General features: G+C 60.4%; 2 protein-coding genes across 3 annotated transcripts; one reads left to right on the top strand and one right to left on the bottom strand.

The window, feature by feature from the left end:
• Nucleotides 1–906: 906 nt before the first annotated feature.
• RFPL4A (ret finger protein like 4A) lies at nt 907–3,132 on the top strand. The gene is made up of 2 exons (XM_045789445.1): nt 907–1,198; nt 2,567–3,132. The coding sequence occupies exons 1-2, from the start codon at nt 913–915 to the stop codon at nt 3,130–3,132; spliced, it is 852 nt and encodes a 283-aa protein (XP_045645401.1). The 5' UTR covers nt 907–912.
• A 3,156-nt stretch (nt 3,133–6,288) lies between these two features.
• EPN1 (epsin 1) lies at nt 6,289–21,416 on the bottom strand. Of its 2 annotated transcripts, XM_045789251.2 has the most exons (11): nt 21,152–21,416; nt 18,104–18,419; nt 14,047–14,296; nt 12,929–13,053; nt 11,761–11,835; nt 11,093–11,176; nt 9,424–9,709; nt 8,651–8,758; nt 8,395–8,478; nt 6,999–7,256; nt 6,289–6,899 (listed from the first exon to the last, which is right to left on the bottom strand). In XM_045789251.2, exons 2-11 carry the CDS (start codon nt 18,329–18,331, stop codon nt 6,691–6,693), a joined length of 1,707 nt encoding a protein of 568 aa, XP_045645207.1. In that variant the 5' UTR covers nt 18,332–18,419; nt 21,152–21,416; the 3' UTR covers nt 6,289–6,690. The 2 variants fall into 2 exon arrangements, with proteins under 2 accessions (XP_045645207.1, XP_045645208.1); XM_045789252.2 differs by lacking the exon at nt 11,761–11,835.
• Between the last annotated feature and the right edge of the window lie 495 nt (nt 21,417–21,911).

Here is a 21,911-nt window from a genome sequence, read left to right as displayed (position 1 = left end):
GGAGAGACTTCTGAGTAGGCTTAACCAATTTTCTGGATCGAAATGGGGGCTTTCACTGTCGTGATCAAAACTATTTGCAACGAGCCTCATTTGTGTACAAGGATTAATAGCGACACATTTTTTTTAAATTATAACCCTGATTCCAAGTCTTATCACCAGCAGAGGGAATATTCTACATCTAATCTAGAAAGATCTTATGGCAACATTGTGTTCATATTCTTTTCAAAATAACACTTTTGAGATACAATTACGTCCTTTGTTTGTGGTCGCCTCTCTATTGCGTGAGAAAAGTCCCACTAACGCATGAAATCCAGTTCTGATTGGATTAGAGAGGAGCTGGGATTAGGGAGGATGTGGGTGAGGCGGGCGGGAGCATCCCTAATAAAAACCCTCCTGGGTGATCTCGCGTCAGAACTGCTCTGGAAGACCTGGGGCCTGGGCAGCGCTGAGGTGAGTCCAACGTCACAGGACTTCCTTTGCGTTTCTCCAATGTCTACAAAGACCTGCAAATATGGCGAACACATGGTGGTTGCCAGCGGGGAGGGGGTGGGGGTGGGCAAAATGGGCGCAGGGGAGGAGGAGGGGGGAGGGAAGGCCCCGGCTTCCAGCGTGGAGTGAGTCACAGGGGAGGAAAGGCACAGCCCAGGGAACACAGCCCGTGGCTCAGCACAGACCCTCTCAGCACCTCGCTTAGAGCCTGAGGATGGATTGTGTCCCTCATTCCAACCAGCATTTTAAGTATCAGAAGCCGCGGGCCGTGAGTCCTGTCTGTTTGCACGAACGCAGGGCCTTCATTACCCGGTAGTAGCAGCGGCAAATCACCACGTATGTTGGGGTGAAAGTGGCCCGAGACCTGATGTTCATCTGACCCCCAGAATGTCCCATCTGCACCTCTCTCCCCAGACAGCGGCCATGGCGGAACACTTTAAAGAAAGAAGTAGATGTCTCGTGTGCCTGACTCACCTGGAGATGCCCGTGTACCTGAAATGTGGCTTCGTCTGCTGCCGGCGCTGCATCCATTCACTGCAGAGGGAGCCCGGCGGGGAGGGTGTCTCGTGCCCCTCCTGCTCCGTGGTCTCTCAGAAGAAGGACCTCAGGCCCGGTACCCATCTCGGGAGGCTGGTTTCAAGGATCAAGGAGTTGGAGCCCCAGCTGAGAGCCGTTCTGCAGATGAACCCAGAGATGCGCAAGTTCCAAGGTACGGCCCCGCCCCGCCCCCTAAAGAGCCCGGTTAAAGGTAACTTGCCAACGAGTCCAGTGGGGCGGGGGGGGGGGGGCATGAGCCGAAATGCTGATCTGCGAGCCGCAGTTGTTCTTACCTGGAAGTATAGATCGGAACCGTCTCCAAGAAAGTCAGCTTCTGTCCCTGACCTGCACCTGAGAGAAATCATACCCGACTCTCTCACAACTCGAGTTAGGGTGAGCTATCCCAGCTCAGCAGCCCGCCTCACCTGCTCAAGCCAGGATGCCAGGCTCCCTGGAGCAGGGCCAGGTCCTTGCTCTTTCTGGCGCTGTCCCGGCTCTGCTCCGATGGGTCCTGAGGAGCTGTGGGGCCCTTGGTGTGAAAGGGGGGTGAACAGCGTGCTGTGGTGGGCACTGCGGTCCAGTGTCACTGTGAAGGACAGGGGTTGCTTTGTGTTCTGAGTGTACTCTTGCTCCATGCAACTCGAATTTGGGATGGTGAGCCCTGTCCCAGAAACGTGACAAGTCTTGTCCAGTCCCCCGTGATGGTCAGAAAGTTCGAGCATCTTCCGAAGAGCTGTGTGTCAGGGCGCCAAGTGAAACAACTGGTTTTTGGCCCACAGGGTTTATTTCTGAGGCTGTCCTGGTTCCATCCACACGGTCCCCTTAGGATAGTCTCCTGATCAGGGGGAGCTGCGTGTCAGCAGCACACGGTCCCTGTGCCCCCATGTCCCCACCCCGCTGAGCACTGCCCTGCGTCTCCGTTGCTGCCAGACCCCAGCACATCCCCACCTATGTCCCTGGGGCCCCTTCCTCTGCCTGGACTGTCCAAAGTTCACCTGGCTCCTCTCAGGACCCCCAGCCTCACTTCTTTGTGTGTTTCCAACTCCAGGAAGCAGAGGTCTGGGATGCATTTGCCTCTTCACAGCAGTAAACGAGGAAGGTAATTGGCAAGAAGAAAGACGTGCAAAACTTCCGTATTTAATGTTCTGCACTAAGTAAAAAAGTTGCCATCATTCACATATTCATTTGGTGCCTGTATGTCGATGGAATATGCGGTAGTTTGCATAATAATTTTGAGAACAAACAGCACCATGGTCTCTTCGTGCATAATTGTGCCAAAGGAAGAAGCATCTTTAATCTAAAAGAACTTAATGTGAAGAGAACACCTAATAGGGGTCGGAGGGACTAGTTCTGACTACAGTCATTCTCTCTCTACCTTCGACCTCATCAGGGGCCAGGCAAGTCTCCCCAGCGAAATTCGGATCAGGGAGGAAGCATGGGGTGAGAAGGCGGGCGAGACACTTGGGCCCTTGCCGCAGACGTGCGTGCAGAGTGCCATCGAGCACGTGGGCTTGCTGATTGGCTTGTTTTCCCTCCGCAGGGGAGGTGAGCCTGGATGTTGACACGGCCAACCACTACCTCATCATTTCGGAGGACCTGAGGAGTGTCCGCTGTGGGTATTCCAAACAGAACCGGAGGGCCCGAGCCGAGAGATTCGACTATGCCCTGTGCGTCCTGGGCTCCCCTGGGTTCCGCTCTGGCCGCCACTACTGGGAGGTGGACGTGGGGACGAGCAAGGAGTGGGATGTGGGTGTCTGCAGAGACTCTGCTAATCGACAAGGGCCAATTCTACTGTCCGCAGAACTTGGCTTCTGGACGGTGGGCTTGAGAAAAGGAGAGCTCTTCCAAGCCAGCACTGTGCCTGTGACTGTTCTCTCCGTGAGCCCCCGGTTACACCGACTAGGGGTTTTCCTGGACATGCATTTTGGCACCGTTTCTTTTTATCACATCAGCGATGGGTCCCATATTTTCACCTTCACTGAACTTCCTGCTGCAGACGTGCTGCGTCCGTTTTTTGCTCCTGGGAGTCCCATCACGGATGGTCAGGGCTTCCTGAGACTGTCCTGTGACGAATCCAGCCATTGCCAGCTCCCCCGTGGGCTCTGATACAGAACAACATTTCTAGAGAATTCCCATGTGCTTGGAGCCGGGGCTGGGTCTTTCCTGCCCGTTACGTGGATGGCACAGAAGACAGCAGGAAGACACCCAACATTTGGCGAATCGTGAACACTAATTAGATAAGGGAGAAGCACCTTCCAAACACCACAGTCGCCTCTTTGGGACTTTTCATACTTCTGCTCCAATGAATGGGTTCTGGATTTTCACATCAATTTCCAAATGTGTTTATTTTGCACAATATTAACTTAGTGTATGATGGAGATTATAAATTAAATAAAAACATGGATGTGACCTAACGGATTGATTTTCTAGGTGATATGTAAGCAAAACCTATGTAAACCGTAAATATGTGTGCATATGTATTCAGTTTCCCTCAACGGCTGAAACGCACACATTCGTTTCAAGCGCACACCATTTGGAACATGGGAAGAAGGCAAGTCCGGCAATCGGGGGGTGGCTTCCGCTGAAGGGGGACTGCAGCCTGGCACCACAGGTGTGCCACCCCTGTCCCTCACCACTGTGCGTGGCCTGCAAGCCATGGGGTAGAGGCAGTGAGCCGGCGGCCGTCAGCCCAGGCTGGTTCCCTAGCGGCTAGTCGGTGTGTCATTGCTTGGGGGGCTGCGTGTTCACCCAGGCAGCGGGAATGTGCACAGGACCCAGCGCTTTCCTTTCCATACAGTGCCACGTTTAACTTCTGTTTCATGTGGGCAGTCCATCCGATCATGGAGACGGTCAGTGAGAACCTTCCTAGGTAAGAGGAGCACTTCTGGCACCATGGGTCGTTCCCCCCTGGAGGGCACGGGGCTAATGCTTGCGGGTCCCCGTGTAAATGCAGGCTAGTACGTCCCCTCACAGCAGAAGGGACTGTCTCAGTGCAGTTCTCAGAGGGGGCTCCCAGGGTGCTGTGGATGAGGAGGCCCGGCAGGGAGCACTGACCGTGAAGCCCAGCCGGCATTCAAGGAACTGGGAAGCAGATTACAACACTGTCATCTAGAGTTGTGTGCGCTCGAAAACGTCCATAAAATGCACATTGTAAAGAGCGATCGTTAAACGGAGCCCTCTGAAATTACAAATACACAAACTAAAATACATGAGTGGTGAAAAAGAATAGCCCTAAAAGCAGAATGACAACAGAGAAATGGAAAACAAAGGATGGCACAGGCAGCGCCCGTGGGGAGTGTGTGGCTGTCGCAGGGGTGGGGTGTGACAGGCCTGCAGACACCAGGACAGGAGCTGCAGGGAGCTAACTGTCCTCAGGCAGGTGGTAACTACATTCGGCGCGTGCGCCCTGTGATGCCTGCCATACCTACTTAATGCTGCCCTTGTAGGTGGAAGCTGCCACAGACAATATAAAAACAAGGGGCTGTGTTCCAATAAAACTTTATTTACAAAAATCACCAGGCGGCCCGGCCTGGCTGGCCCACCTCAGTCGGGGCGTCATGCGCTGACTGCCGATGGGTTCGCAGCCTAGTGCAGGGTGTGTGCACATGGAAAGCGGGAAGGGGTGTGGGGCCCGATGTGTACTGCGAGGCCGCACGGGAGCCAAGCGGGAGGACAGGACTCTGCAGGGAGGGCAGACCCAGTTCTCGAGGGAAGGTGAGGCAGAGGCTGGCCGAGAAGGTGAGGAGAGGAGACAAAAAGCGCGCATGCGCGCGCAGGGACAGGCCGGAGCAGTGGGCCGCGGGAGCACACGCACCGAGGCGCCAGGAGAGCAGGGGAGCGCGGTGGGGAGCGGGCGGCCGGGGTCCTGCGCCGGAAGCACAGCGCGGGGCCTCCGTCTCTCAGGTGCCATGGGCCCGGTCACAGACCCAGGCGCTCCCCCAGACAAGCCCTGGGCCATCCTGTCCCCTCTGGCCCTCAGCCCCTGCAGGCACGCCCCCTGGGAACCCCCCCCCCCCCGCAAGTACTCACAATGGGCCCGCGGGAGCAGCTCAGCCAAGAGCCCAGCGAACAACTGAGGCAGGAAGAGAGAGATGGCCGCGCTCCTTCCGCATGCGAGTAAGGATGGGCCACTACAAGCAGGCGCTCAGGACTACTGGGGGCTCCCCTACTGAGAAGTGGTGGCTAGCCTATTCTGCAAGATGGATGAGTGCGGGGACACGAGGTTTTGGGAGCTAAGGTGTTCTCGTGCTGAAGGAAGGAAGAGGAACAGACCCAAGAGCTCACACCAAAATTCACCGCTGCTGCCGCGCTCGGCATTCCTTGTCTCGTGAGGGACAGGAAGAGAGCCTTCCGGAGAGTAAACCCAGGTCGAAGCTACTAGCTCCCTCCGTGTCTTTATTTAAAGGAAGTGGAAGGAGGGCCCACAGGGCTCCAGAAGAGTATGGTGGGGTGCAGGGCTGCCTCGGCTGCCATGTGCGGCACCCCTGACCTACGTCCTCCCCGGTCAGCCCGAGAAACACTTCTGGCGAGCTTCCAGTGCCCCCAGACATGTCCTTCTCTGGATGGGGAGGCTGCCTCTCTCCCCTCCATCCACCCCCACAATCTGTACTACAATCTCCCCAAACGGGACAGCAGGGACAGAAGTCCCACTGCCCTTCACCTGAGTTCACTCCTGCTCTACCATCTGTCTCAGTCCCCCACCCCCATGGCTGTTCGGCAGCTCACAAGCCACCCTCTCAAATGGGCCACCTTCTTGGGGAGACACAGTCAGCCCTCATCATCATGGGAGATGGTGGGGAGCGCGGGTGGGGAGCGGAAGAACACAGGCCCGGCAAATGGGTGGCACCAGGTGGTCCTGGACTCTGGTTTCTCAGGACTGCTGGCAGGATGGGGGGTGCTCGTGGGGCAGGGGTCGGGTCCAGTGGGACACAGCATAACGGTGCTGTTATGTGTCAAGGACATGGAGTCATTGTCTTAGGAAAACCCTTATCGCGCGCTCACCGACAGCTCACCAAACCCTGGACGACCCCTGACCCCCATGTGCCATCCACTAGCCCCCACCCACCAACCCCATCAGCTCTCCCTCGGTGGGCTGCAACGCCGCCAGGGCTCAGGTGCCCCTCCTGTCCCCACACAGCCCACCCCCCGGAACAGAAAGGCCAGGGAAACCGAGACTTCTGAGAAGAGGCAACCAGGTCGGAGCCCTGGGTCCCCGAGGTGAGGGGTCCTATGAATCATGGATGGGAACTTGGGGAAGCCACACCCGTGAGAATTGCCATTTATTCCCGAAGTCGCCAAAATTATCACCAAGGATTCACCAAGGGGTGTGCATGGGGACGAGGAGGCTCAAACACTGATTTGAGGGGCCAGTTGGGAAGGAGGGGGATGGGTGGGGGGACCCCCAGCTGTCCCTCCCCTTTCTAATGCCACAGGAAAGGGGTCCTCCTCTGGCCAGCACCCCTCCCCATCCCCCATGTCCAGTTTCTCTCCAGGGAGGTGGGGTGGGGGGACATGGAAGAGGGTGTAGTGTGAGTGGGCCCCAGGAGGGGGAGGGTGCTGGGATGGGGGCAGGGGTCCCCCGCTTCACATGCACTCACAACACTGGTCTCCCAAAGAGCAGAAATGGGGGAAGCCAGGCCAGGCCAAATCCCCCTCCCTCCTGGATTATAGGAGGAAGGGGTTAGTGTTGGGGGCCGGGGGGCCTGGGGGCATCATGGGGGGCAGGCCAGGGCCCCCACCAAGAGGAGAGATGTATGTCGGCGGTGCTCCAGGGGCCGGGGGCACAGGGCTGAGCCGGAGCTGGTTCAGGGTGAGCGTCGCAGGGGGTGCGGGCTGGAAGGGGTTGGTGATGGAGGGGCCGGTGGTTGGGGCTCCTACAGGAGAGAAAGGAGAGGAGACACATAGAGCAGAGTCAGGGGTCTACCTGGGGAGAAGGTCAGCGGGCAGGATCAGCCTGGGAGGCCCACACTCACCGCTTGGCAGGAAGGGGTTGGAAGCCTTGGCTCCTGGCGGTGTGGGGCCCGGCCGGCTCACCAGCGAGTCCAGGTCGACGAGGGCTGCATTAGGCCCCAGGAATGACTCTGGTGTCTTCCGTGTGGGCGGTGGTGGCGTTGGAGCAACTGTAGATGGGGGGCTTCCCACAGCCTCAGCCAGAGAGCCCCCGACCCCACTCATGTCGAACGCCCCAGGACTGCGGGCGGGCACCTCTCCAGCGAGCAGCTCCAGCTCCCCTAGAAGGAGCCAGAGAGGGGGTCAGGGGAAGACACACAGTGGGGCCCTCAACAGGGAGGCCGCGGTACTGAGACAGCCCAGGGAGGGACCTCGGGGTAGAGTGTGCTGGGGAGAACCAGCAGGGGACAAGAGTACTTAAGGGGTGCTCACACAGCCCCACAAAAACCCCACCGGTCCCACAGTCCCAAACAGAAACTTCACGGTGGACAGACAATGGCAGGCACCAAGGAGCCCAGCAGCCTGGATGACATTTGTTAGCTTGAGATTTGATTTTCTTAAAGAGAGATGTAAGAATCCTATCTGACTTCAGGAAATGCACGAATCAGTGCGAAGAGAGGAGAAAAGGCCCAGAGGAAGGCCAACTGCAGACTGCACAGAAACCAAGGTGGGCCTGGGGGGACAGGAGCAGACCACTGGTGCCCCACCCCCCTTCTCAGCTGGTGCCCCATCAGTCCCACATACTCCTGCCGGCCTGCATTACTCAAAGATGAACAAAGAAGGAACAAAGGGACCACCACTGCTGCGGGAAGAGACGCCAGGGCCTCCGGGAGAGAGGCTCCTGCACCCTCCTGACACCTCACGGGGATGGGTATTATATTGGGGACAGAGCCAGCCCAGACTCTGCCAGAAGGAGGAACGCAGGAGCCAGGACGCCCAAAGGCCAGGTGCTCCGTGGATGGGGCGCCAGGTGGGAAAGATGCACTGGGCCTTGAGGCACCAGTGGGCAGGCAAGGAAGGGGACACTCGCCAGAGGCCCCTTGCGGTCACTGCACTGCTGGGCACGCAGGGTACAGCCGGCCGGGCCCTCAGAAACACCCAGAAAAACGTTCAGGGAACAAAGAAATCAGAGGTCATATATGGGAAAGCTCCAGAAAGAGAACTCCTTGTGCTATTCTTGCAACTTTTCCCTAAGTATAAAATTACTCGAAACAAAGTTAAAGCTTTCTTTTCAAAGATAAACCGTCAAGTTTCAGTATAACTGCCTGGGCGCTGGGTCCCATGGGGAGCTGTGGGGAGCTGAATCCACCCTGCTTAACGCCTCACTCAGAAGCACGCCCCCCTGACCTGCAGGGCCACCTGCCAAGGAGCCTGTTGGGGGGATGGGGGGGCGCCAGGCCAGGGGTGGGGGCGGCTTACCCGTGCTGCTCCCGGAGGTTGGCAGGGCCGTGCGCAGTCGGTCAAAATCAGAGAACTCATCAGGCTCCGCATCAAACCCCACTGCTGTAGGGATCCAGGATGTCAGATCAGCTCAGCTCATCGAGGGGACCAGCCTCCCCCTGCCCCCCAGCACCCAGGAGACCACACACCTCACGCTGACCTGCACGCGCGCGCACACACACACACACACACACACTCAGGCCCCCTGGGCCCGACCCCAGAGCCCAGCCAGTACCTGCGGTGCCATTGGTGCTGGGCTTGGCAGGTGACCCTCCCCAGGGGTCTGAGAAGGCTGGGGCTGGAGCCCAGGGATCAGAGGCAGGGGGTCCAACTGGGGCCCCACCTGGGTGAAGAAGGAGGCATGTGAGAGGCTGGTCGTTGGAGGATTTGTCACCTACGAATAATCTGTGCCCACCCTCTCCAGCCCCCCTTTCAGGCCCACCACCTCCCAGAAGCCCTGCCCTGCCCCCACCCAACATCCTGGGATGCAGCTGGACAACCCGGAGGCTTCGGGCCCAGTCCCAGCCAGCCTTTCCCGCCCGGTCCCCACGACCTAGCCATGGGTACACCCAGTGCTGGGCCTCTGCCCGTGTGTCCCTTCCTGGCAAAACCCTCCTCAGCCTTGAGGCCTCTGGAAAGTCCCTAAGAAGCTCCCCAGTTGGGTAAGGGGCCTTGAGTGTGTGTCTCACCTAGGCGGGCCCAACCCCCACACCCAAGCCCCCAGAGCTCCCTGAAGTCCCCACAGGGTATGTGGCTGCTTCCCAGCCTGCCTGTACCCAGCCTCCCCAGCCACCCCACCCTGACTCCACCCGAGCAGCCTCTCTACACCCCAACACCCCCTGGTCCCCTTCCCATTGTCCTTCAAGGCTCCCTCACGCGCCTTCCTCTGGGGTGTCTTATCTGACCCCCACAGTCACCCACTTGACTGTATCTGTCCCTGTCCCCAGGGCATGCCCTGGACTGCACACTGGATGTGGAGGCTGGAGCAGGCAGGCAGCCAGCACTCACCATCAGAGCTCCCCCATGGGTCAGGCGTGGGCCCCTCTCCAGCTGCAGGGGGCTGGGTCCCACCCCAAGGGTCAACCGGGGGCCCCGCAGGGGCAGCAGGCCTCCAAGGGTCCCCAGAGGCTGGTGTAGGGGCCGGACCACCCCAGGGATCAGCAGCCGGAGGGACAGGGGGCCCCCCCCAAGGATCCGAGGTGGAGGCGCTTATGGGCGCTGGGCCCCCCCAGGGGTCTGAGGCTGGCGGTGGAGCCGGGGCCGTGAAGACGTCAGCAAGATCCATGAGGGATGACTGCAGGAGACAAAGGAGAGAGCGTATAAGGCGTGAGCAGGCCAAGCCAGGAGACGAGGAAGAGAACCTGGAGGAGAGATGGCCGCAGCACGAGAGAGGAGAGAGAGCCAGGGCGTCACGGTGGAGAAGACCTGCCGCTAGAGAGAGACAGCCAGGGGCCACGAGACAGGCGGAGGCAGCCTCCCCACCTCCCAGTGCCACCCCACCACCCCAGCACAGCCCACCACCAAATGCCAAGAGTTCCACCTGGTCCTGCCCCCATCCCTCCATCCACTCCCCAGGTCCCACCAGGAATGAGCACAGAGGCCAAAGCCCAAAGCTGCCCCTCCCGGCCCCACCCGTGCAGTTCCCACGCATTCTGGGAGGTCTGCCCTGGGTCGCCCTCCCTGAGTCACCAGTCATTACAGGCCGGCCGCTCTGAACAGTCCTGGCTGAGGCCCAGCACACGTCCCGCATCACCGCACTCTCCAGGCTTCCAATGCAACACATGAGCAACGTACACACGTGTGCACGCTATCTCCCCATGTTCTGGGGGTGAACCCAGCCAACCAGAGCACTTGGTGTCTGGAGGCAGAGGTGCCACACCTCCCATCCCCACAGGACAAAGGCAGCAGGGTGCTAGGACCAAAGCCCAGCAATCCTCTAGGACGCTCTGACTTGCCAGCCATCACGGAGACTCTCTGGCTGAGGCCGGCCTGAGCAGGCTTTCCTATCAAGAGCCCTGCTATGGCTGACCAGCCAGCCTGCCCATCGGGAGGGTGTCTACACTCTTTCAATCAGAGGGAGCCCCACGACCCACCCCACTGTGGAGGCTGACCTCTCTATGAAGATACTCAGGACACCCAGGGCGCCCGGAAGTGAGGAGGCCTCACATGTGAGGCCATGGAAGAGGCCAGCTTGGATGCCCCAGCCACATGAGTGCCCTTGGCCCTGACATGTGGAGGAAACCCATCCCCCCTTAGAGCCAAGACAGAAACTGAAACACGACCAAACCTCATCTGTCTCCACTGTGGGGGACTGGAGGCCCAGAAGGCTGGGGACCAGACTGGTCTCGCTCACCCACCGACCCTCGGAGTACGGGGTGTGGGCGGACATGAGGAGGTGCCCAAGACAATGTGAGCGTGCAGTAGCTCTAGGCCACCCCCTTCTCGCACAATCAGGCTGCTCAGCGACAAGGACTGCCCAGGAGCAGGAACGGCCCCCACAGCAGGGACAGACAAGAGTTCACACCTAGTGCGCTCTGCGCCCCAGGCACTAACAAAGTGCCTTCTGGTCTCCACGCATCTGCGTGAGAAGAAAGCGACCTTCAGCAGTAGCAGCCTGGCGCCCCCTCCCCACAGGCCCCAGAGTGCATGGAGCGCAGGGCAGCCAGCCTGTGCTCACCTCCTCCTGGCCACCGGTCTCCCTCCTGCTCTCCTCTATGGCCATCTGCAGCCTCAGGTCGTCCCCACGGCGGATCCGCTCTTCCTATTTAGGTCACGCAGGAAGGCAGCAAGGGAGGGTCAGAATGTGAGGGACACGGCTGCCCCCTCCCCCAACTGCACGGCCCCTGACAACCCTCTCCCACCCAGACAAAAGTGACAAAATTAAAATGGGATGTGGACAATGTGTGGGAAGGAAGGACGGGGAAGAACGTGCGGTCTGGGGGACAGGGCCGTAGGGGTGGTATGCAGGAGATGAGCCTGGCCTGGCACGGCTCCGACAGGCTTGGGAAGCATGGGGCCCCGGGGAGGACGGGCCCTCCCGCCAGATGCCTGACTCTGTGGTGTCTGCTGTGCTGGGCGGAGGTGACCAAGCCTGGGGCTGTGGTAGAGGGTGAGGGAAGGGCTCCCTCGTGCCCCCAGAGCAGCTACAAGGCACCTGCTTCACGTGCTGCGACCGCACCGCCTGAGAAGCCCTGTGACACAGGTCCCACTGCTGGAAATGCTGCAGCAGAACGTGTGTAAACTAGGGACGGGGCTGGTGCAGGGGGGCGCAAGGAGGGGCAAGGACGCGGGGACCTGAGGAGGGCCTGAGGGGAGCCCTACAGAGGGCAGGGAGGCTGCTCTGACCTTGTCGTGCTCCTCTCGGCTCAAACTAAGGGCCAGCTGGAGCTGGACGTCGTCCTCGGGGCCGCAGGACGGGGGCTGGGGGAGAGAGAGCGTGAAGGGGCCGGGGCGGGACACGAGATGGGAGACAGGGAGGGAGAAGAGGAGAGACAGACAGACAGAGACACACACACACAGAGCAACGGAGGAGAGCCAGGGAGGCACAGAGCCACAGACACGGTCACAGAGAGAGCACAGCATCCACGCAGAAGAAACAAGAATTCTCTGGACAAGGACAGAGAAGGAGCAGGATGGAGGAGGAGGAGGAGCGGGACGGAGGAGGAGGAGGAGGAGGAGCGGGACGGAGGAGGAGGAGGAGGAGCGGGACGGAGGAGGAGGAGGAGGAGGAGCGGGACGGAGGAGGAGGAGGAGGAGGAGGAGCGGGACGGAGGAGGAGGAGGAGCGGGACGGAGGAGGAGTTGGAGCGGGACGGGGGAGGGGGAGCAGGACGAAGGAGGAGCAGGAGGGGGAGGAGGAGGAGGAGGAGCGGGAGGGGGAGGGGGAGGAGGAGCGGGAAGGAGGAGGAGGAGGGGGAGCGGGACGGAGGAGGAGCGGGACGGAGGAGGGGGGAGGAGGAGGAGGAGGAGGGGGAGCGGGACAGAGGAGGAGGAGGGGGAGTGGGACAGAGGAGGAGGAGGAGGAGGGGAAGCGGGAGCGGGACGGAGGAGGAGGAGGAGCGGGACGGAGGAGGAGGAGGAGGAGCGGGACGGAGGAGGAGGAGGAGGAGGAGCGGGACGGAGGAGGAGGAGGAGCGGGACGGAGGAGGAGGAGGAGGAGGAGGAGCGGGACGGAGGAGGGGGAGCGGGACGGAGGAGGAGGAGCGGGAGGGGGAGGGGGAGGAGGAGCGGGAAGGAGGAGGAGGAGGGGGAGCGGGACGGAGGAGGAGCGGGACGGAGGAGGGGGAGGAGGAGGAGGAGGAGGGGGAGCGGGACAGAGGAGGAGGAGGAGGAGGAGGGGGAGCGGGACGGAGGAGGAGCAGCAGAGAGAGAGAGGAGCAGCGGACAGATGAGGGAGGCAGGGCGGGGGGACAGAGCACACCGGCCCTCAGGAGCTGAGGGGTGAAGGATGGAAATGGGATGGCAGAACCGAAGTCAAACCCCTGCCTCGCCCCCCACACCCACGGGGCCGGTACCTGGTCCGCCTCCTCCTTGCTCATGGCCAGGGCCAGCTGCAGCTGCAGCTCCTCCTCCCCGCTGCTCTGCGGCCACGCCTGCTCCGCCTCGGGAGGGGGCCCAGAGCCCACCGCTGCTGAGGAGGCTGCCGTGGGGAGAATCAGCTGAGACACGGGTGGGGAAAGAGAAGGCGGCCCCCCAGCCCAGAGAGCGGGCTTCCACTGGGGGTGGGGGGGTGGACTGCGAGCCGGGTTTGTCAGACCCCCCAGAATCCCTGCCGGCGCAAGAGCAAAAGCCCGCCAGGAGAGAGGCAGCAAGTCTGGGGGCCTCAGAGCCCATGAGCCGGGTTTCCACACTGCACACCTGGGGCCTGGCACAGAGCCCGGGGGACACAGGTCCTTCATCCCTGGTCCCACAAAGCTCCCGTGTGTCCAGCATTTGCAGGGCTGGTGGAGAACCGTACGGCCGGACCAGCTGGGCATTAGGGGAAGAACAGCACCTGCATCCTCAGGCCCCAACCTCAGCCTGGGTGAGGCTGACACAAGGGGTGCCTGGCAGGAGCGAAGGGAGGCAGGAACAGAGAATGGGAAGGGGGAACGGACAGGGCACAGTGGCCTAACACAGGCGAAGGACCAGCTGAGCTGGGGGGTAGCGCCCGACCACTCCTCCCTGCTGGCCCGTGCTGGTATGGGCATGCAGTCCCCCCTCAGAGAGCCATCCTTAACCTCCAGCCCTGGGCAGCCCCCTCCAAATCCCCTGCTCTTTGTCTTAGGCACTGAGTATCCTCAGGCAGGACCATGGGCGAACCTGTCTGGCAGCTCCAGGGCTCAGGCTGCTGACAGGGGCACACCTGGGCCCTCAGGTGGCTCTTGGTCAACATTTGTGGGTGAACAGAACAGTTCTCAGCTGTCAGGTGGGACAGCAAGGGGGACAGGACAGGGAAGGACCGTCGTGGGTGGGGAGAGCCTGAATTTGGAACTCCAGCCCACCTGGCCAGGAAGGAGGGGGAGCGAGAAGGCTCGGCGGCTGGGCACAGGGCGCCGGGCAAGGAGGCAGCCTGGACCCTTGGCCACCAGGGGCTTCCAGAAGAAGGGGCAGGGTGGGCCAGGAGGGACCTCCTGGGGGCGGCAGGCCTCACCAGTGGCGGTCTGCGCCAGCTTCTCCTTGGTCTTGAGCGCATGGGCGCGTTCCTCCCGCAGCCGGTCCTCATCACGCAGCAGGGCCACCAGCTGTTTGGCCTTCTCACGCACGTTCACACCCTGGTCCTTGCCGTCACGGTCCACATACTGGAAGTCCTTCAGCGTCTGCACGGCGTACATGTTCTCCTTGCACTGCTGTGACACGCGTTCCGAGCCGGTCTTGATGAGGTACTCCATCAGCGTCATGGCCTTCAGGGCGGGGGGCACACCAGTCACTCACATGGCTGCCAGGATCCCAGCCCCAGCACCAACCCGCATGTCATCAGCAGACGGATCAACAAGCGTGGCCCATCAGCACGGCGGATACCACACGGCCATGAGAGAGAACCCAGCACTGCTGCGTGCTGCCCCCTGCAGGGACGACCCTGAGGACGCGGCGCCGCATGGAAGCAGCCAGACGGCATAGAGCGCGCTCACAGGGCACGTCCTCAACAGGCACATCCAGACAGGAAGGAGGGTCACAGCTGCCAGGAGCTGGGGGATTCCAAACGGATATGGGCTTTGTGTTCAGGATGACGACAATACTCTGGGCCTAGGCGGCGGCGATGGCTGCACCCCCAGGAACATGCTCGATGCCCCGGCACCGCACGCTTGGGACTCGTGCGGCTCGGCGACTACGTGTGTCTCGATACAAAGACGGAAACAGGGAAACGGCAGGTGCGGTCACTGCGGCGACACCTGGACTTTGCACAAGGGTGCAGACCCTGCTCTGTCTCTCTCAAAGGAAAACCCAGCGCAGCATGGCCACAAACACACACTTGTTCAATCACACTCCAGAGCAGCCCAGGACACGGGCGTGTGCACTGCCTTCTCCGCTGTCCTGTAAGTCTGGCAAGTGTCACCACTTCCAGCTCTGAGAACCACAAGGAGACGACTCCCTTACCCGAATTGGGAGTCAGGAGGGAGGCACCGAGCCTGCAGGGTCTGTTCAGGCCTCGGCTCTCCACAGGGGACACAGGCATACTGGGAGCAGCGGGAACACCCTGTGACGGCTTCTGCATTATAGGACAGGAGAACAAATTTCTTTCCAACACGTGAAAATTAAATGGGAGAAAAAACCGCCAGTCCTCAAACAACGGTGCACCTCAGAGTGTGCAGGGAGCCCCTGAGAGCCGCCCAGAGCACAGAGAAACAACAGAGGGAGGACCCGGCCATTTGGGCTGAGCCGGCTCAGCAGCTGTGAAATGTGCCGGGGACCCTGCTGTGGGCCATTAGTAACTCCCCACCGTCCCCGGGAGCCGGACCTGGATCTGGCCAGCTTCCTGAAGGGGTGGGAACAGTGTGTGCACCGGTAATCAGAGATTAGTCTTTAACCAGCACTCGATGTGTTTATCCATCACAGCAGAAAGGGAAGCAGCCCATCGCACCGGGCGTGCAAGGCAGGCAGGCTCCGCGGGTCCTGGGCCAGCGGTGCTCCGACCACAACGGCTGCAGGCACCACACACGACACAAGCCTCCCAGCAGAAGGTCAGTTAAGCTACGGGAGACCAACACACGCCCCAGTCCAGGACGGAGCCCATACCCAACAAATTATAAGAACTGGCTTCCAGGGCCCTGGAGACTGGCAGTTAAACAGACAGTGAACCTGAAAATAATCCAAACACCCCTCAAAGCTCAAACGCACACGTAGGACGCACAGCGCGCTCCTGTGATGGGAGCAGCACACATGCAGCGAGGTAACTAAAGAAACCTCCCAGACACAGCAGACACAAAGGACCAGGCGCATGACCCCATGGAAAGTTCTAGAACAAGCCTGGCAGAAGACAGGACAGGATGCTTCTGGGGGAGGGCTGTGCTGGGCAAGCCTGAGAGGGACGGGGACACCCTCCACCTCTACCTGGGTGCTGGCTTCACAGGTGTGCGCACGCGTGAGAGCTGACCAGGTGGTACACTCACGATGGTGTCACAATGGCAAATGTGAACACTTTCTCAAAAGCCACGGGACAAGCCCACAGTCCTGTTAACTTTCCAAAACCACTTGCTCACAGATGCCAAACAACCTCGGCATAGGAGAGTTGGTCTAAAACAGGGACCAGCAAACTTCTTCTGAAAGGCCCAGGTGATTGATACCCCAGCTTCTCGGGCCACACGGCCCCTGTGCTGACCACTCAGCTCCGCGCGGCAGAGGGGAGGCAGCCGAGCCCCACGGGCCTGGCCGCGCCGACAGAGCTTTACCCACAAATACCGGCGGCAGGCCAGATTTGGCCCATGCACCATTGTGTGTTGCACTCTGGTCTAAGAAGAAAACTTGAGACCCTGATTCCTCAGAGCAGGGAGGTGACACAGCCGAGTCAGAAGAACAGGTTCCAGGGCTTCTGTCCCACCCCTTACCCCCTGGGCGGCCCCGAGCCTCCTCACGCCTCAGTGCTCCCACCTAAAAAGTGGGGACAGGAAAAGTACTTCGCGGAGATTCTGTGCCCCCAGCTGCATGTATCCAGCTGCAGTCAGGGCCCTCAGGACTCACCTCCCCTCGCACACGGGCCATGACCCCTCCAAGAGCCTCTTGAAGTTTCAAGAGGCCCCTCCCGGTCCTGTCCCCTCCCTTCACCTCCAGAGGAAGGCTCACACAGACCCCTCGCCCTTTCCCTGACTCTAAGCTTGACAATAGTCACCCAGTCCTTCACAACAAACAGCCACGTAACTGACCCAGTAGAGTCCACAGGAATGAGGACCCAATCCGCGTCTGTCCCGATGGGCGTGAAAACAAGCCAGAGCATTCCCAGGCCTCAGAAATGAGGGAGCCACCGTGCCCCTGGGGGATGGAGAGTCCGGCCAGCACAAGCCCCACTGGAGTCCACGGGGCCATGGCCACACACAGAGCAGGCTCTCAGCCAACGTTCACTGAAGAAACGGCAGCAAGAGGACTCGCCAATACTGCTGACCCCAGCCTCCCCCCAGCAGCCGGACCCTCACACGGAAGGAGGTCCACGGGCTGGTATGAGCCACACTGCCGGGACCGGGATCTGGCCACCTGCCCCAGCCTGTGCCCACTGCCACATCTTGACCCAAGGGGAAGACGCCAGGCCCCAGGCCAGAAAACAGAAAAACCGCTCACTGAACGTTGCCGAAAGACATGTTCCCTTTGACCACAGCCTGCAGCGTCCTGTTCACTGGATGAGGACACGTGCACGCATCACTAGGGACCAGCAAAAGGACTCCTTCTGTGGAGGGCACTCTGTCCACGTTTATCAAAATGACACGTGCATGTGCTCCTTGACCCAGAAATTCCAGTTTTAGAGAACAGCAAATACACAAGGCTCCTCGTGGCAGCCCTGGTAACGAGGTGAGACATCACAGCACACTTAAAACCCAGCACCAGGTAGCTCGCAGTTGTCAAAAAAAGGAAGACGGGAAGCGCAGAAGGAAGAACGAAGAAATGAAGGAAAGAAAAAAGGTGACAAATCTATATTTCGATGAGAAACGATCTCTAAGATACAGCTTCATCTTCCTTTTTAAAATCGCCGTTAGTTTACATGGGACAAAGGTCCCCCGTTTCCGCGTGCAGCTGAGCTCTCATGACTGCCTATGGCCACAGGACCCGTGATGATACAGAACAGCTCCACGGCCCCCAAAATCCCCTGTGCCTGTGGCCATCCACACACAGCTGGAGGAGCACGCAAACGCTGGGGACACCAACACCAACAGCCTCTGAGAGGGAATTGGCCTCTGGGCACACAGAGGGACGAACACTGGGCACCCGCTTCAACCTTCTATGTGGACGAATCTCGTGAACGTACCATGTTTTCGAAAAGACGCTGAAGTCTTAAGACTCAAAATTCTCAAACCCTCATGTTTGTTACCTTCGTTAAACGAGAAGAGGGACGAAGGAAGAGAGATTGCACATAAAGACCTAGAACTCCAGCCCTTCCGCAGCACGGGGAAGGTGGGCCCGGTGGCACCACCACCCCACCCCTACCCCCACCCCCCACCCCCGGCCCAAGCCCCACCCACAGAGACATGTGCACGTGAGGGCCCGCTGCAGGCCCGGGCACTGACCTTGTAGACATGCCGCCAGTTCTTGCCATGATCATTGAGCCGTTTCCAGATCATGCTCATGATCTCGGAGAAGGCGACGACATTGTAGGTAAGGTCGGCGATCTCAGACATCAGGGAGCTGGACGGGCCCCAGGGGTCATTGCTCGTGGCTTCTCGGACCTTAATCTCGGCCTCTGAGTAGTTGTGGACGATGTTCTTCATCTGGCGCCGCAGCGACGAGGTCGACATGGTGGCGGGTGGTGGGCCCCCCCGGGGTGTGGCAAGATGGAGCGACACAAGGAAGACAACAGCGGCAGGAGCTGGTGGATCACCGCATCTGAGAAGGAAAGGCCCTTTGGAAACACAAGCGGGACCTGGGGCTGCCCGGCCTGAACCCACCCCCTCGTGGGACTCGCCACTGGCCCTGGGGCCTAGAAGGCTCTGGCCCTCGTTAACCCCCATCTTAGTCACCCGGGCCATCTTTCAGTTCCTCAAACATGCCCAGCTCCTTCCTGCCTGGGGGCCCTCCTCAGTGAGCCAGGGAGGCAGAGTGTGCAGTTGGGGGGGGGGGGGATCACAGGCCGGGGGCACCTCAGTGCAGCACATCCTAGCCAGTTGCCCTGGGTGGGCCAGGACTCCTGCACCTCAGTTTTCCCCTCTAAAAAGTGGGGTTTTGTTCCATAACCCAGGGAGCTGAGAGAACCCAGTGCGTGGGAAATGTGCTATGAACATGCATGGTCATGAGACGGTCACCCTGCTCTTCCTCTCCCTCACCACCCAGGTCACACTCACTCATCCTGAGAACTCTGTTTAAGCTTCCCAGACTTTACACACCCATGGTCACTGTTCCCCAGGGGCCCCATGAGTAGACTGAGGCACCTCGTCTGACTCTGTGGCTAAGGCTGACCCGCAAGGCCCATGGGGCCAGAAACCACATCTGTATGGACATTAATTTTCCCATCAGAGCAGCTGCCCCAGAAGAGGCATTCAATAAACCACTGGAAGGAAGGGAAGGAGGGAGGGCAGGAAAGACCTCTGGACCAGGAGCGGACGAGGCAGAATCTGAGGCAGAAACAAGGACACACAGAGAGACCATAAAGGGAACAGAGAGGCAGGCAAGAGGCGGGCAATGCCAGGGGGACAAGGCGTCCCAAGAGTGGGGGAGCTGAAGACTCAGGGAAGGAGAGATAAGGGCGAGCACAGCCGCCGCCTGGCTCCCAGCTGCATGCCAGGTGCTCGCTGACCAAGAGATGCCCATTATCTCCTCCAACTGATGAGAAGACAAGGGCTCATGGAGGCTAAACAATTCAGCCAAGGTCACACACCAAGCAAAGCAGCACAGACTTCACCTCTGGCTGCTCGAATGCCAAAACTTAGACTTTTAAGCTGACCTGTGCTGAGAGGAAGGTGATGGGAAGAAACAAAAGGATGGGAACCAGGCAGACGGTGAAGATCACAGCAAGCAGCGATACGGCCCTTACCCTGTGCTGGGCATTCTTCCCCACGCTTTGCACACAGTTACTCAATCCTCCCAACTCCATGATTCACAGCACCTCACAAGGGAGGAAACTGAGGCACAGCAAGAGCCACTCCCCCGTCCTGGCTCCAGAGTGAACTCTGACCACCACAGTCCACATCCACACCAACAAGCCCTCCCACAACCTACCTAAGTCCTGGGACAAGCAGCTGGCCCCAGCTCTGAACTCAGGCTAGAGAGCCAAGCACTTGGAGACACACATGAACAGTTGAAAAGACAAACTTAGGGGGCCGAGCAGGCCAGCCAGACACACTGAGATGAAGAGCTGATGGGACCGACACAGAGGGACGAGAACAAGACGAATGAGGGGAGAAAGAGGCACAGACACATCCGGACAGAGGAGCTACCCAGAGACATGGTGAGCAGAAGTCACAGGAGACAGAGACAGAAATACAGTAGACAGTGAAGCAAAGAATGAGACTCTGAATGAAGAGACAACAACCTGACACTACAAATTTACAGAAGGAAAACAAAGACCCGATACAGAACACGTGAAACTTGGGCCCAAATCCTGGCCAAGAGCTACCAACAGGGCAACCTCCCTGAGATCCAGTTTGAGGGACTCTGATAGGAAGGAAAGAATTCCTACCTGGCAGGCTTGGTGATTAAATAAGATGGGTACATACAGTGCTTGGCGCCCTGCCCCACAGATAATAGGAGCTCAATACCGCTGCCCGCCCGTTATTATCAGTAGCCAAAGAGCATTTCCAGAAGGGTGGTATCAGAAGATGCCCTGCTTTAACACTGTGGAACTGTACTAAAGTGAGTTAGAAAAAAACAGTCAATAGGGCATCAAAGCTAAAATTCCTGGTATTGCTTAAAATGGGTTTTTCAAAATAAAAGGATTCAAACAGAAGTAATAGGTTAAACAGAGAACAACAACAGGGCAAAATTCTTCGAGGGGTGTTCAGAGGACTGACAGCACACACTTAGCGCGGAACGGGAAATCTGTGGGTAATGATGGAATCCGGAGCTCCCAGCAGCTGACTGCAGTGCCAGACGGCGCTGGGCGCTTCACCGGGACCACCTCCATGAACACGCACAGCCCTGACTTGAGAAGTCACCCGAGGAATACTACAGGCCGGCAAGCAGCGGCCTGACTGCAGAGCCGCGCTCCGGACCACCGCACCACAGACCCAAGAAACTGCGGGAGGCGGCACGTCCCAGACCAAGCCACGCACGCGCGCAGAGGGTCCCCGGCTTGCGGGGACGTGCCCGGGGACGGCAATGAATGAGAAACGGGGGGGAGGGGGGAGAGATGCTCAGAGTCCCCGGGAACTGCAGAGAGAGGGAGAGAGGAAGAGGGGCACAGCCGTCACCCCGACCACCGCGCGCCGACACCGGACACAGGCAGGCGCACGGACCCCGGCAGACACCAACACCGGCAGCACCGAGGCCCGGGCGCAAGCCCGCGGGCGCCCAATGTCGGCCCGCCACACACACACAAAGGCCGCGGGGCTGAGCCGGGAGGGGGACCACACGCGACGGACGACCGAGCGCCCCGGCCCGCCGCGCCCCCGGCCCGCGCTCACCTCGGCCCCTCACGCCGGGCTCCGGGGGGTCATGGCGGGCAGCCCCCTGCCCCCGCTCGGCCTCGGTGTCGCGGGGCGCGCGCCTGGCCGCGGGCGGCGGACGCGGAGGCGCACTCGGGCGCACGCGCGGACGCACGGAAGGGCCGCACGCCGACGGCCCCGCCGCCCCGGCGCCCGGGAGGGGCGCAGAGAGCCGGGCGGGGGAGGGGAGCCGCCGAGCGGACGGGAAGCAACCGAAGGAGGCGACGGACCGGAAGCGGAAGTGGCAGCACGCCCCGCCCTCCGCTACTGCCGGCGGCCCCGCCCGCAGCGAGCCTGCGCAGCCGCCGCTTTCGCCGCCCCGCCCGCCCTCACTGCAGCGTCACTTCCGGCGCGCGGCCAAGGAGGCCAGGCGTCGCCGGGAGGCCCCGAGAGACACGCACGGACAAGTGCAGGCCTCGGAGAGGCGGGCCGACAAGCGCGGCCGAGGAAGGCGGGGAAGGGACCGCGTCGTCGCCAGCCTGCGCGGCCACTCCGCCCCCAACATCCCGCGGCGCTCTGGAGATGCCCCTCCTCCCAGGGTGGGGAGAACTGCCGCCAGTCCCCTCCCCCGCAGGCCGGTCTGGCGCCGCAGCCTCCGTGCAGCCACGCCCCCCGCCGGAGACGAGCAGGCGGCCACGCTGGCGGGGTGTGCCCCGTAGGGCGCGCCAAGGGCGCCGAGGCCGGAGGTCAGAGCCAGCAGGGCTCCGGGGGACCGGAGTGGGGGCGGGGCGTTTACACA

Source organism: Ursus americanus, chromosome 21 (assembly GCF_024610735.1).
Source record: "Ursus americanus isolate L20-20 chromosome 21, mUrsAme1.1.p, whole genome shotgun sequence".
Lineage (NCBI taxonomy): Eukaryota > Metazoa > Chordata > Mammalia > Carnivora > Ursidae > Ursus > Ursus americanus.
Note: the sequence above shows the minus strand (reverse complement) of the source record. Positions and strands in the feature narration are given on the sequence as shown.